We start from the raw sequence: 16956 nt of genomic DNA on the forward strand, positions 1-16956 counted from the left end.
GATCACCTTCCATTTCCATGCAATTTCCCTTCTCACTCCCTTTCCCTCCCACCTCTCATCCCTGTTTAATGTAAATCTTCTTCTCAAGCTCTTCATCCCTACCCTGTCCTTGTTTACTCCCCTTATATCAAAGGAGTCATTTGGTATTTGTTTTTTAAAGATTGACTAGCTTCACTTAGCATAATCTGCTCTAATGCCATCCATTTCCCTCCAAATTCTATTCTTTTGCCTTCTTCATCAAATAGCCTCAATTGCTAATATTTCTATTTTCTATACTTCAAGCATTTCTATATGCTACTTCAAATACACAGTCATAATTTTAAACACGCAAACAAATGGTTATACAGACACACACACAAATATATATAGGCAAACATCTTCTCTGAGAATAACATTTAAATAAAAGAAGATGTCATGGATTGGAGGAAAAAATAAGCTAACTACAATAATTAGAACCATTAACATCCAAATACCCATTCTTTCTTATGTTAGTTAGTCTAATCTGCACTTTTGTTTTTACATTGAATAGTGTATTGGGGAAATCTGTGACACAAGAACTCTAGCACTCCCAAACTAGAAAGTATTGCCAAACATTAAAAGCTAATGAAAACAAAATACATATAATGTAAAGGCTTTGTGTCATAGCAACAAGTTACAGAACTTCATAACATCAAAAAGAGAAACTAATAACAAAGGATCTGCAATCCAATGACTTGGTTAGCAATAGAACAATCCCTTGTAAAGCAGTGTTCTATCTATCACTTCCTCCTAGTTTTATTTCAGTATAGTTTACATATTATAGAATCCATTCACTGTAAATGTACAATTCAAGGATTTTTAGTAAATTAATAGAGATGTACATCTATCAACACAATCTTAGAACATTTCTATCATCCTTAAAAAAGGTCCCTCTTGTCCAACAGCAATCAATCCCTGTTCCCACCCGAGGGAACCACTAATCTGCTCCCTTTATTCCTTTTTCTTACAAAAGATTTGAAACACAAAGCATTAAAAAGTACAAATTTCTGCTCCCTCCTCTTATCACTGCCCAGTGATTTTAGCAGCCTGAAAATATGATCATCATGTAGTAAGTGAAAATGCCTGTACTACTTTTTCATCTTCAAGATACATGCTATATAGAAACAACTATTTTTCAGAGATGGGAATTAAGATTGCAAATTTTGAAAAATTTAATAGTATAAGTATGAATGAATTAACTCCAGAAGTGACCCCCCCTCAAATCTTAAAATGATATAACTTTAAAAAATTTCCTCTATTAATAGGCCATAAGTATTATTTTTGTTGTATTTGGCATTTAAATAAAATATAAGTGAATTCTATTTATTGAACTGCTAGTTAATAAGTCCCTATTTGGCCAAAACTAGGGTCTGAATCTAAACATATAAACTCAAGGTAATGATAAATTGTAAGTAAGTTTTCTGATCAAGCACTCCCGCAGGGTCCGAACAATGGGCAAAAATTTCAGCTAAGCTGTGGGCAGGGATGATCAGCCAGTGGGTATACAAATTTCACAGTGCTAGCCTGCTTACTGACTCAACTAATTATTAAGTCAAAAATACTCTGTCTTGTGTTTTACAGTCTCACCCAGAATAACTTTTCACATAATAATTAATTAAAAAATAGAACTGTGTATAAAATAAAATATGGAAGTGAAAAAAATAGTTCATAATCACAGTGCCCATGGTAGTTCTCTGCAATTAGTAAAGAGAGAAGCTTAGAAGATACCTGAATTAGTTCACTTTCAAGAAATGTTAAGCTTTTTATATAAAATGCAGAACGATTGTGTGTATGTATGGAGTATGACCATAAGGTAATGAAAATTCATTTCATAGAAATTTACTAATTTGCAAATGCTTTTGTCACATAGCTTATGTCACATCTATTCCATACTTAGAATGCCACAGTCAATGGAGAGCTTTTATACCAAGTCAATCAACGTCTAAGAAACCAAAATGAACCTTCACAAATCTCATAATGCAAAGTTTTCTGCATAACTACAGTGAAGGACTTTAGTAAAAGAATTCCAGACATAAGCCAGCAGGTGGAGAGCCAAGTTTAAACAGAAGAGTTTCTCAAATAACTAGACCTACTCAACTTGTTCTAGAAGTAAATCCTGATGATTTAGCCCCTTCAAGTCCATCTACTGATAAAGAGCCAGAGAAGACTTACTAGTGTAACATTCAGCAACATCCCCTGTCCCTGGCCAGTTCCCATAGAGATGATGGCACTAACAACAGTCATAGGAGCAACTGAGGTAGAGGAGTAACCCTTTATCATAAGTTTCATCCAGGACTTAAACCTGGGATAGGACTGCCAGACAATTCATACCCATCTCTTTACCCCTTTACCAAGATCTAACCTACTCTCCTCTACATCTTTCCCTTTTTTCTCAAAATAAGACAATTTCTCCTACTTTATCTCCAGTCTCCCAGTTCTGCCTCCAAGTACTTAAATACCTATTTCATATATTAGTACTTTTGATAGATTTTAACTCGCATAGAATTTCCTAAAGAGTAAACATCTTATATTTTGGAAGGCTTCATGTCATATAACTATTTTTTAAACACATTTATGAAGTTTCTGACAGAAGTATCAGTCACTGTATGCATTTTGTTATTATTATGTAGAACCAATTTACTCACCATGGCTTCATTCTGCTGACACTGTCCTCAATGTCCTGTCTAATTTCATATGTTGATTCTAAGCGGAACAGATTAAAATTCCTTAGGAGATAGTCATGAAGAGTCAAAAACTGTAAATTCAACTTGGGAAGAGCAAGACAACCTGAAAAGGAATATCCATATCTGAATAATTCTTTTAATCAGTCATCTACTCTATGTATTAAAAAAATACCATAAATTTGATAAGAATCTAATGATAACTGAAATGCTGTTTAATTGATAACATCTTATCTTTATTTTCACATAGAAATTGAAACCAGGGGGCTGGGGTTATGGCTCAGTGGTAGGGTGCTCGCCTAGCATACTAGAGGCACTGGGTTCAATCCTCAGCACCACATTAATGTAAAATAAACTAAAAAATAAATATTAAAAAAAAAAGAAAGAAAGAAATTGAAACCAGGTTAATAAAAGCTGACAATTAGGAACTGGGGGTGAGCACTGGGGATGTGGCCCACTGATTAAGTGCCCCCAGGTTCAATCCCTGGTACCAAAACAACAACAACAACAACAACAACAACAACAACAACAACAACCAACCAACCTAGGAATGAAGGATGAATTTTGTTAGTACATATAATACATTAATCTAAATATCAGACAATGCTTAAAAAATATTTAAAGATACTTAAACACTAGTAGTCTCAAATACTTTATTACAGCCTTATTTTATCATCTAATTCACATTTGCCAAATCTTGAAGTGAGTATGACCTTAGCACATGACAAAATTTATCATGAAAACTGGATTAATACATTTCATTGCATAAATAGGTCTCTAAAGATCACTATTATGCTCTAAATTTGCCTTGTTATTCCAGACTTGCTCTTCTCTGTGTTAATGATAAATATTCTTTACATTATTCTCACTTAACACTATTTCTCTTGGATAATAAGTAACCAAGCACTTCAGACATTATCAAAAAGGTTTAAAAAAAAAAAAGAATCCAAAGCACATTTTATTAGCAAATCAGTTTTATGACTGTCATGCAGAATATCAAAGATATAACAAAAGAACTTAAAGACAAGAAACAATGCTGCATAAAAATTTTCACGTCATTTATATTAGTTAACTTTGACTAGCAATTGAATTCAATTTATTTCAGGCCAGAAGATGAGGGAAACCATCTCTTTTCATAGCACATTTTATTTAAAAACAAAAAACAAAAAATGGTATTCTTTTGAAAAGTTTGGGCTATGGGGAACTGCAGATCAAACAACCCAGATTCTTCAACAGAAAGGGGGAAAAAAAAGATATAGGGAGATATGCCAAAAAGTAAAGGACATTTAAAAAATGAAGCTTTGGAATCACCTTGTTAGCTTTCCAGGACTCTCTCATATACCTTACATTTTCTACCTTTCACCTGAAAGGAACCATTTCCCAACTTCTATAACCATCACTTGCTTGAATTTCTGTAGTTTTATCACCCAAGAATGCATCCTTAGACATAAGAAAACAACATATCAACCTTCCTAGCTATAAAAAGATAGGAAGACTGACTATTCTGAACTCTAGCACAATTTTAGTACACTGGTTTTGCTGCAATTATGCATTTAGAATACAACTCGGAAGTAATTTGTCTTTTAAATAAATATATCAAAAGAAAATATCTGTGAGGGGTTGGGGTTGTAGCTCAGTGGTAGAGTACTTGCCTAGCATGTGTGAAGCACTGGGTTCAATTCTAAGCACCACATAAATATAATAAATAAAACAAAGGTATTGTGCCATCTACAACTAAAAAGTATTAAAAAAAAAAGAAAACATCTGTGATTTTCTAAAAGTCACAATTTTTCTAATAACAATGCCATTGTTCAAGACTTCCTGAAATTTCCTTTGAAATATGTCTTCAAAATATGACAGAAGATACCTCTGTATATTCTTAGTTGTGGCAAAGTCTCATTCTTAGGGGAAGAGCAAAAGGCCCACAGAACCAAATGTAGTGAAAGGTAGGTGAATAAACTAGGTAATATCACTTTGGATCAAAATTCAGGGTTTATTATCAACTACTGATAGAAAGTCATATTTTCAGCATTATGTCTTACAGTTTTACGGTCATACTTTATATATAATGTTATATATACAATAAGGTATGGTTAAATTTAATAAAAATACTAGTACTAAGCATTAGAAATATTAAATATTTTTTTTTAAGTTGAGCTTCAGGTACCAGAAAATTATCCTAATTTATGAGATAAACTGGAATACATTTTTAATTATATATGATGAATTCTGAATTAAGTTTCAGGTTACACCTGAATCCTATATCTCTTTACCATACCTTCCCCAGAATAGTACTCAGTTGGGACAATATTTTCATCCCATATAATTTTTTCAGTTGGATACAAAGGCATCTGATTCAACTGCTGAATCTGAGAAATCCGACGTTCATGTCGAGATACCTAAGAGAAAGGAAACAGTTCATGCAGAAAGTGAGAATCATCTTTGTTCACTCAAAATAATTTACGACCAAATTCACTATAAAGTATAAAATGAGAAATTTTATGCCTTTTAGGTTACTGAAGCACTTTAACAAGATGTTTTTTCTTTCTTCCATTTTCTCCATTAAAACAAAGATGAAAGAGGAACAATAGTAATGGGCTTTGGAATCAGATGGACTGGAGTTCAATCCCAGCTTCTCTATGTATGAACAAGGAAAAACTGGGCAAGTTACCTTCCTGAACTTAGTTTACTTTTTAGTAAAACAGAAAAAGTGCTACTTATCTCTCTGATTTCTCATGTACAGATAGAATATTGTAAAATAGTGGAAGTCCTTGGTACACACCCAGAGTTTAAACACTTGAATATTTATCATTAAGAGAAAAATAGAGGGCTGGGGATGTGGCTCAAGTGGTCGCGCGCTCGCCTGGCATGCGTGCGGCCCAGGTTCGATCCTCAGCACCACAAACAGACAAAAGATGTTGTGTCCGCCAAATACTAAAAAATAAATATTAAAAAAATTCTCTCTCCCTCTTTCTAAAAAAAAAAAAAAGAGAAAAATAGAAGCCCTAAGTTCTATTTGTCATTCTTATATTAACAATACGATCTGTTTTGTCTTCTCCCTTGTAAAAAGAGAAATGGACTATCTCTATTTCCCCTTCAATGATGACCATGAGGTACCCTTATTATTAGAGCAATATTAAAACAATCCATCTCACATACAAACATAAATTTGTTACCCAATCAACACTGCTAAAATAATAACATCTGAAAATGTCATATTCTATTTAGTACAAAGTAAAATTATTTTAGGAAAAAAGACATTGTGATAGCTAAGCAATATGTATATTTTAAATTTTCAATGATTATTTGGATATTAGAAGAAACCAAAGCTTGAAGACCTCCTTTAGGAAAGGGAGGAAACAAAAGCTATGTTGTATCACTATAAATTTAAAAATTATTTTCTTTTGGAATACCTATTTAAATGTTAAGGGTAAGATTTTAGTTACAAGACCCCAAAAAGCATAGAGTCAACTTTATACTCAAACATACTATTAGAAAGATTTCTAGTAGAAAATCCACATTTTTATTATCATTATTAATACCAAAACCTGACTCATGAGAGATTTTATATTGTCAGAAAATAGCATGAAGAATTTTCAGAAAGCACATATGTGGTCAAAGACAATGAAAAGTGATCTTGAAGGAAGAAAGACAAAGATAGTGGCCTAAGTCATATTCTTCATGCAAGTAAACCTATCAGTAAGAAAGTGTTTTTCTATACTTAAATTAATTTAAAATACTTCCCAAATACTTGTCCCTACACCTGTCACTAGGGCTTTAAACACCTGCTACAAAGAGTTTGTGGTCGCTGTGAAACTAGTACACCATCTTGTTTCCTACAGTGAGGGATTATGTTTTACATTTTGTAGTAAAAATATTAGCTGAGAAAATAAATCATAAAACAGTATGCTTAATATGGTTCCATATGTGTAAAAAAAGTATATGCACATCAACACAGTATGTTAGCTTCGGCACAAAAATGTCTAAAATACACAAAAAGCTATTCAATTTATAATAATTCTATCTTATTAGAGAATGTACTCCATGAATTATATAACAGAAAACTATGATTTCTACAAAACAAAAATCTTCACAGACACATACACACACAAAAATAGTTTGAAAGTTAAAGCTTCTCATTTCCAAAAATGAATGAGAAATCCCTAAGAATTCTTCAATTACTTAGTGATAAGTTCTTATATTTCTAACATTCCCAAGATTTCCTAGAGATAATGGTAAAACCAAATATTCAAGTAACTATATTTAAATGATCACTTAAAATAAACATATGAATGCTTATTCATATACATATATTGTGTATGTTTAATTGTGACCTCCTTAAAGAAAGGAATGGTTTCAATTATGTATCTCCAATGTGTGAATTCAGTGCCTGACAAAGAAGCTGCTCATAAATGCTTGCTGATGTAATGAGTTCTTGTCAAAAAGCAGCTTCAAGAGATGAAAGACCTGAGAGAAGAAATCCAAGAAATGAAAAATCAAATCTGACAAAAAGCAAGTGATAATTCCAAAACAGTCATTATGCTGTGTGTTGTTATGACTCAAATTTGCATTTCCCTAATGACAAGATACTAAGCATCTGTCCATGGACTTACTAATACTATCTGCTTTGATACTGTGTCTATTTAAATCTCTTGCCATTTATTTAGTTATTTTCTTATTATACAATTCTGAGCCTTCTATATACCAGTCTGTATTCCAATATTTTCCCCCAGTATGTGGCCTGCCTTTTCATTCTCTTAACAATGTCTTTCAAAGAGCAGACTTTTTTTCAAATTTTGATAAAGGCCAATTCATAAATTTTTTCACTATGCTTTGGTGTCTGTAGAAATATTGGTCTGAACCACAAGTAAAAAAGATTTTTTTTTCTGTTTTAGTTTTGAAATTTAAATCTGTGATTCATTTTGAGTTCATTTGTATGTATGATTTATGTATAATCTTTTAGTACAATCTTTTAGTACAGTAGAAATGTATAACAACATCTTTTTGAATAATTCAAAAAGGGAGAGAAAACTACATGAAAAATTCAGAGAATATTAATATTTACCAGCAATTCTAGAAGAAATTCTTTATCAAAAGTTGTGTCTTCATTTTTAGGAAGGGTTGGCAACAGGCAGAGGTATGATGCCACCTGGTGGAGTGTGTTTGAACTGCAGAATGAAGAACATTTTATTCATAACAATTCAATTTGCTTTTGAAACATGCATTTTCACAGACAGCTGAAAAAATAAATATAGTCCTATGATATGGGCAGCCAATATCAAAAGACAGTAATGAAAAGTAAACTTATAATTCAGTGTTTTTTAAGTATTTTCTACAAACCTCATGGTACCTAAAATCCTTTCAAGGGAACTGCAAGGACAGCATGTTTTTAATACCAAGACATCCCTCCCCCACTATATTTATATATACACCAACAGTACAAAGGCATTAGTGGGTAGCTGAGGATATAGAGTAGATAGATACAGATTAGCTGGGGATATGGTATATAATTGATAGAGTGTTTGCCTCACATCCACAAGGCCCTGGGTTCAATCCCCAGCACCCCGCCCCCCGAAAAAAAAGGGCATTGACGGGTAAAATTGCTGGCAAAGATTCAGTCAGTGGCACCAACCTGTGCTAAAAGTATTCACAGAATTCCTCAATTGCACAAAGTATTTCTTTACAAAGTCAGTTTTATTGAAGAATGTCCCTGATGCAACAGTGAAAAATTAAAACTGTTATTAAATTTGGATTCTTGAATACCCATTCCAAATTTTTCTGTGAACTTGACAGCTTTCCACTACTTAAATAGTTTCATCAACCCCCAAATTTCTCTCATGCTACTTTGTATCAAACCTTCACTACACTCTCTAGAAATTTCTAATGTATTTTCAATCTCTATGATTTTTGCCGTTTCCAGAAGGTCAAACCACACATTTGGTAGCCTTGGACACTGAATGTCTTCTGATACTGGTGGATGAAATTCACCTACAATGTGGTGTGTATTTGTAGTCCATTGCTTCATATTGCTCAGTACTGTTCTATATTACATGATGTATCACGGTGTGTTTATTCATTTACCACTTGAAGGATCTATATGTATTCTAGTTTTTGACAATTACAAATAAAGCTACTATATACATTTTTGCATAAAGATAAAATTTTAACTTTTCCTGGATATATCTTTAAGCAAGGATTGCTGGATCATATAGTAAACACACGTTTAACTTTAAAAGAAAGTGTTGACTTTTTCCAAAGTGGCTCTCATTTTTAGTTCCCACCAGCAATGTCTGAAAAGTCCAGTTGCTCCACATCATTGGCAAATTGTCCATTGTTTTTTTTTTTTCTTTTAAATAATTCTAATACATATGTAGTAAGTATATTATGATTCAAATTTGCATTTCCCTAGCATCTTTTCATGCACTAACATCTATCTGCTTTGATACTTTATCTATTTAAATCTCTTACCATTTAATTAGTTATTTTCTTCTTATGGAATTCTAAGACTTTTGAATACCAATCCTTCATCACGTATGTGTTTTTTAGTCAATATTTTCTGCTAGTATGTGGCTTGCCTTTTGATTCTCTTTGAAAACAATGTCTTTCAAAGAGCTGACTTTTTCTAAATATCAATAAAGTCCAATTCTTAATTTTTCCATTGTGCTTTGGTGTCTGTAGAAATCTCGGCACAAACCATAATGACAAAGTTTTTTTTTTTTTTCTGTTTTATTTTTGATATCTAAGTCTGTAATTCAATTTGAGTTTTTTGTGTATGTGATGCAAAGTTATGGTTCAAGGTTCATTCATAGTTTGCATAAAGATGTCTAACTGTTCTAGCATCACTGTTGAAAAATTATCCTTTCTTCATATTAGTAAATTAATTTAATTCTAATTAAGTACATTATAAAATCAACTATATATATATATATAGAGAGAGAGAGAGAGAGTGAGTCTTATTTCTGAATTCTCTTACTATTCTACTCTACTGATCCATAAATCAACCCTTTTTGATACTATAATATCTTCTTTACTGTAGCTTTATACTAAATAGTAGACGTAGCTAGTAGAATTCATCCAATACTGTTCATTTTCAAAATGATTGTGTCTCTTCTAGTTCCCTTGCCTTTCCATATTACTTTTAGTATAAGTTTTGTCAATTTTTTCAAAATACTATCCTAGAATTTTGTCTGAAATTAAATTATATCTATAGATAAATTTGGGAAGGATTTACACCTAATCTGAGTCTTTATGAGTAAGACATTAAAGCTCATGTACAAACCCAATTAGATTCAATAAACCACACATTAAAAAGATTCACAAACATGTAAATCAATGGCACTCATTGTGCTTTTTTCATTTAGAGTATACATTTTTCATTAATAATAAACATGTTAACATATAATGGATTATATTTCATATTTTTAATGAGCTATTGGAAAAAATTTTTCCTCAAATGTATTATGCAGATAAAATAAATGTAATATGTAAAAATGGTCTAAAAACATAAGACAATATTTTGTAACTTTAGGGCCCAGAAGGTCTTCTACATAAAGTATAATCACTAAAAAGAAGATTGACAGATGTGATTACCTAAAAAATTAAAACATCTGCAAAACAAACAAAAAAAACAGAGTGGGTGCAAAAATTTTAAAAATTATGAAATTATTTAAACACAGATATATAATTGACACTGGACTTTTAAACCAATTTAATGACACATTTAAAAATAGATTGATACAGATATGCTTGCATTTTAATTTATTTTAAAATGCCACTTTCATTTGAGATCATTGTATTAAATCACAACTCTGCAGGAATTTTAGCATGAGGTAGAACTAATAAAGCTCAGAAACTAAAAAAAAAAATTAAAATACCTGTAATAATACAAGAAATTACAAAGTTAAACTGAGAAAAATAATCATGTAATACAAACTAGATAATGGATTAATATCTAGACTATATAAAGGTTTATCAAAAATAAAATGAATAAGAAAATAAGCAATCAAATAAAAAATAGTAAAGAATAACAGGAAAGTTACAGAAGAAATGCAAATGGCTAACAAAATTAAAGATACTCAATTTTCCCAACATAATGAAAAAAACGCAAAGTAAAACAATAAGGATTTTTCTGCTCTTGGATGGGGAAAAAGTAAGGACTCATTTACTTAGTGCTGGTAGGGAGAGAAAGAAAGCCTCATGCACTGTTGGTGTAAGTGTAAATTGTTAGTCTTTTCTGAAGGAACAAATTTTAAACATATAACCTTTGAGTCAGCCATTTGCTTCTAGGAATCAGCACTAAATTTTTTTCTTTACATAGAAGGAACAAGGAATGCTGCTAGTCTAAATACTGAATCTCTCTCAAGCCCATGTGTTGAAGGATTAGTCTCCAGCCTGTGGCGTTACTGGGAGGACTACTGGAAGGAAGTTAGGTCATTGGGAGCATATTCTTAAAGAAGATTTTGGGACCCTGGTCCTTCCTCCCTCTCCTTCTCTGCTCACCTGCTATGAGTGATCTGCTTCTGCCATGCATTCCTACTCTAGGGCCAATTGACCATGGATTGGCACCTCTAAACTGTAAATCAAAATAAACCTTTCTTCTTTTAAAATTCATTTAACTCACATATTTATTACAGCAATGGAAATCTGACTAACACAGATGCTCATACAGAATTGTTGGTAATAGCCCAAAATTTTAAAGTTAAAGATCCATCAATAAGAGAGTAATTAAAAAACAGTGTGATAATACCATTTAATGGAACTCAATGCAATTACTTCAAAGAATAAAATAGACCTATTATAAGAATTATAATCAGATCCTCACTTGAAAATGAATAAACAAATCAACCTTAGTTTGTTTCATTTCAAATACAAAATAACTACATAATTTCTCCCAAGAGTTAAGAACAAAAGGGAAATAATGAACAGTGTTAAAACTTAGGGTTCAGGAATTAAACTGGATCAAATCTTATCTCTGTCACTTATTTGCTGTGTAACCAAGCAAATTACTTATTCTATGCCTTAGTTACTTTTTTTAAAAAATGGTATTTATTACTAATATGAAGTTTTGAGGATTATTTACACACTTAGCATAGTACCACTTAATACTAAATAAACATGTGATTACTATCGCTATTTTCAAAAACCTATATTAGCAGATAACTAAATGCCAGACAATATTACTAATTTTATAAATTTTAACCATGCAAAAATGTTCCTAAGTCATAGAACTAATATCACAAATGATGAACCATCATGGATGTCTCTTACATGACTAATGGGATTGACCAATTTAATGTCCTACTATAGGAAAAATTTAAGATCTATAAAATGACATAAGTTATGAAAAATATCTTTTACCCCAAAAAAGGCAAGAGAGAGAGAGAGAGAGAGAGAGAGAGAGAGAGAGAGAGAGAGAAAGAAGAAGAAGAAGAAGAAGAAGAAGGAGGAGGAGGAGGAGGAGGAGGAGGAGGAGGAGGAGGAGGAGGAGGAGGAGGAGGAGGAGGAGGAGGAGGAGGAGGAGGAGGAGGAGGAGGAGGAGGAGGAGGAGGAGGGGGGGGGGCAATGGATAACTGCTTTTAAGTGACTCAAAGATATCAAACTGTTAGAGAATAACATAAGCTTAGATGTCAATAAAGAGTGAAGGAATAAGCAGCATTATCTAAAATAATGAAAAAATTAATAAAAGCAACAAAATAAAATTCAAGCAGCATGATACTAAGAGAGTTTATAAACAGTTTTTCTTTTGTGTTGCCTTACCTAAGAGGTCCAAAAAACTTGACCAAGGATTCCCGAGTATCTACTTCTGCCACATTGGAGAGGGCAAAATCATAGAGTTCAGGGAAATGTGCAAAAGCAGCTCTCTGAAACAGAATGACAAAAAATATAAATAATTAATATCTACATCTCCGTCTAAAATTTACAGACTGTATGGCAGAAATGTTTTCTAAAAGTATAATGTACTACCCTTTCTTATAGGCATCTAGGATGTGACCTGCACCTTATTCATCCAGAAATATGTAATGCAACAGAAAAAAAATAAAAGCAAAACAACCACCAAGAATTATTCAAGCAGGAAAGCAAAAATGAAGAGCCAGTGTTCAAATTTTTATTTCTAAAATTGATTTTGACTATATAAAAATAGCCATGAGGGCTATTAACAGAAGGGGATTAAAAAAAAAAAAACATTTTTTTATTATCAAGAACTGACCTTACAAGACTAAAATAAAATCCCAAGGGAAAGTTTCCATTGAAAAAATAACCTGAGGAGAGAGGCAAAACACAATATGCTTACACCCTCTTTTTGTTTGGAACTCGAAGAAGAAAAGACCTGTAGGCTAACGTTCCCAACCAATATGGAATAAGCTATAAGAAAATAGAAATAGCAGCACTAAGATGGTAAGTATCTAAGACAACATTCTTAGTCTTCCTTGATGCCCCTGTGTTACAGAAGAGACTCAGAAGTTTTTATGTGCTCCATGGTGGATGACACACACAGGTCACCAATGTTATGAGTGAGTTTGCATGGGATAATTGAAGACAACTACAAAATGACTGTAACTAAGTTGAGAATGGGTGGCCTAAACCAGGAAATGAGTGAGAATCAGTTCTCAGAAGAACACTAACAACATAAAGAACAAAACAGGAGACTCCAAAAGCAGTATGAAGTTCCTTGAGACCAGTCATCACGCCTTGCCTGTACCGACAGGATAAAACCACGTCCACACCAACTGTGGTTACTTGAAGGGCAAAAGAACAAAAACACTAATGTTCTGAGAAAAGAAGGAAAAGACATCTGAGTTCATTTCTCTTCCAAAACAATGAACTTTAGAGCCTCCATGTACACCCTGATGTCACTTGTGGAAAGAGGAGGGAGATCAGAAAATTAAGCAGAGAGTAGAATTGATTATCAAAAAGAGTTTAAACTTCTGTTTAAGATTTTACCCGCCAAAAAACTTAAACTGACAAAAGCATCCTTCTGTCATCAAAAAAAAAAAAAAAAAAAAAAAATGGAGCTCAATAGCAAAGTGAGGTCAGTAACAGAAAACAAAAGTACTTCTTTTGGCATATATGAACTACATTGGTAAATTTCAGTCCTATTACATGTGTTGATCTTAAAAATCTGTAGAACGCTCTCATGTACTTTACCATATGATGCAGCACTTGTTCATGAAATAAGTGTCAGCAAGACCAATATTTGTACCAAACTGGCCTAGTAACTAATATTTCGGAGTAGAATAACATCATATTGACTCATAGGACTCAGATGCACTATGAAAGTCGTTTTTTTTCATTAATTCATCAGAATTAGAAAGCTTTAAAAGTTGACGATAAAACACTATTATATTAGTACTTTTTTTCCTATTTGCATCTATACAAAAATTAGATTAAAGAAAAGGCTATAGTCCATTTCAATTACCTGTAGAGAAGTAATTCTATCATAATGAATTGTGGTCATCTCATTCTCTGTCAGAGCATTTCCAGTCTGGTCATTAATTTCAAAACCAGTGTAGAACTTAAGCATGTCCAAAAGCTGAAAGGATAGATTTAAATTAATTAACTATGGAAATAAGACCAAAAAAATATAGCACTATTTAATAAAATAAAAAAGCCAATAATGCACTTTCTCAGAGCTGCTGAAAATTTTTGGAATGTAAAGATCATAACAAATATTTCAGAACGTACCCAAACACATTTAGTTTACATGAAAACAAAATATGTCTTATGAATAAATTGCTAAGTCTATTACTTATACATGGTCTACTTCTACAGAGAATTTAAACTGTAATCCCCAAACTTTTGTGAATGAAGGTTTTGGATTTGTAAGTAGAGATATTCTTCTTTGTGCTGCTTCTGTTAGGGAAAAACTGTAAGGTGGGAAAAGTTAAGTTGTTCATTCCTCTTATCAGTCTTCACAGCCCTTAAGCCTTTAGCTTGGTGCCAGCTGCTAAAGAGTCCCTGCTTTTGTATGGAGATTCCGCAAAAAAACTAGAAATAGAACCACCATACAACCCATGTAATCCACTCCTTGTTATATATCCAAAAGATCTAAAATCAGCATACTACATTGATGCAGCCACAATGTTTATAGTAGCACAATTAACAATAGCTAAGTTATGGAACCAACCCAAGTGTCTTTCAACAAATAAATGGATAAAGAAAAAGCGGTATTCACAGTGTAGTATTACTCAACAATAAATAGAAATGACATTATAGCATTTTCTGGTAAATGGATGGATCTGCAGACTATCATGCTAAGTAAAATAAGCCAGTCCCAAAATGTCAAAGGTTGAATGTTTCCCTGATGTGCAGAAGCTGATCCGAAATAAAGTGGGGGAGGGGTTCAAAAAAATAGAAAAAATATCAGTGGAGTAGACAAAGAGAATTGGAGGGAAGGGAAGTGGGATGGGATAAGGAAAGAACAGTAGAATAAATCGGACCTAATATTCCTATGTGTATATATGAATATACCACAGTGAATCTCACCATCATGTATATTTATAAGACATAAATTTAATATATATATATATAGATAGATAGATAGATAGATAGATAGATAGATAGCAGAAAGATCAGTAGAGGGAAGGGAAGAAGGAGAGGGAAGAGAAAGGGAGTATACACTAGGGACTGAATTAGAACAAATTATATTCTATATTTTAATAATTTGTCAAAATGAATCCTAATATTATGTTTAACTAAAAAGAGCCAGTAGAAAGAAAAAATATAGTGTTTAAAAAGAGAGTCTGCTTTCCCCATGTAGCAGCAGCAAGAAAAGAGTTTACTAATTATATTCACCTCAAACCTGAATTATTTTACTTCAAATCCATAGCAGATTAGATATTAAGATTTCAAGACACATACAACTCACTGGACAAAAATTTATAAAAGAGAATGAGAAAAAGAAATGCTTATAGACATGAGATAAAATAATATGTAATGCACACAAAAACTGTATCTCCCATTATGATATCATTCAAAGATAATAACTGCCAGGCATGGTGGTGCATGCTTGTAATTGTAGCAGCTTGGGAGGCTGAGGCAGGAGGATCACAAGTTCAAAGTCAGCCTCAGCAACAGTGAGGCACTAAACAACTCAGTGAGACCCTGTCTCTAAATAAAATACAAAATAGGGCTGGGGATGTGGCTCAGTGGTTAAGTGCCTCTGAGATCAATTCCCAGTACTAAAAAAAAAAGAAAAGAAAGAATTACAAGTTTGTTATGTTTTCTTCTATATGATGCTACAAAAAACAGGAAATATTAATATTTTTGCCTTCCTTAAAGCGCATTTACCTTCCAACCCAAGGTAGCAGGATAAGTGTACATACATTTCCATGCTATCAATTGCCTGTCACCACCATCATGTGGAAAGACAGAGCCATGGTATTGGGCACAGTTTACTTGAAACTAACGCTCATCACTGACTATATTCCACAGTGGTTATTCACATAAAATCAAAATATGTGAACATGTGGAACTACATCACCCAAATCACAATTTAGTCCAATAATAAAGTCATACATAAATAACATAGTTAGAATATATACTTATTAAAGGCCACCTATGTAAGAGTGCATTAATTTTACATATTAAGACCTGACTTTAAAATGATTATTTAGAATTTTATATAATTCAATATTTAGAAGAATTTACTTTTTTTATTTGTTCTAATTAGTTATACATAATAGCAGAATGCATTTTATCATATTATACACAAATGGCACACAAATTCTCATTCCTCTGGCTGTACATGGTGTACAGTCCCTTCAGTAGTGTAATCATACATATATAGAGAGCAATAATGTCTATCTCATTTTATCATCCTTCCAGGAATTTACTTTTTCTCATATGCTCGTACTTCCAGTTGGCAAAGATGAACCTAGAAATTAAAATGGTTAAGTGTGTTTAGGTATATCAGTGCTCACCTGAGAAAAAAGATGACCATCCTCTTCCCTATGAACAAGATTGGAAAGGTAACAGTGAACCAAAAGATGAGAGTCATCTAAAATGGTATTAAACCAGCGCCTTGTAGGGAGCAGGGCCTAGGAAAAATAAACATCACAGCAATAATTCTGCATGTATTCTCTGCAGATAGTATAAAGGTAAAGTCTACTATATTTAACTCAGAAGTACTCATCACAAAGTACCCTCCAGCCTCCACAAAGACATACTGTGCACATAGCAAGGGGCATGGATCATGCTGTCAATAAACTCAGTGGCAGTGTTTTTAGTTAATAACAATGATAACAGAACTTTAAAGAGA

General features: G+C 32.6%; 1 protein-coding gene across 2 annotated transcripts in view; it reads right to left on the minus strand.

Moving 5' to 3' along the window:
- The window catches only part of Aqr (aquarius intron-binding spliceosomal factor), a 112468-nt gene that overhangs the window by 53081 nt on the left and 42431 nt on the right, over positions 1–16956 (minus strand). For both annotated transcript variants that reach the window (XM_077799560.1, XM_077799559.1), the window contains exons 11-16: positions 16619–16735; positions 14116–14229; positions 12456–12559; positions 7765–7867; positions 4978–5098; positions 2664–2805 (exon numbers count right to left, since the gene is read on the minus strand). In XM_077799560.1, the coding sequence (XP_077655686.1) occupies positions 2664–2805; positions 4978–5098; positions 7765–7867; positions 12456–12559; positions 14116–14229; positions 16619–16735 (701 nt within the window). The remainder of the gene's footprint in view (positions 1–2663; positions 2806–4977; positions 5099–7764; positions 7868–12455; positions 12560–14115; positions 14230–16618; positions 16736–16956) is intronic.

The sequence above is a fragment of the Urocitellus parryii genome, chromosome 6 (genome assembly GCF_045843805.1).
Source record: "Urocitellus parryii isolate mUroPar1 chromosome 6, mUroPar1.hap1, whole genome shotgun sequence".
Lineage (NCBI taxonomy): Eukaryota > Metazoa > Chordata > Mammalia > Rodentia > Sciuridae > Urocitellus > Urocitellus parryii.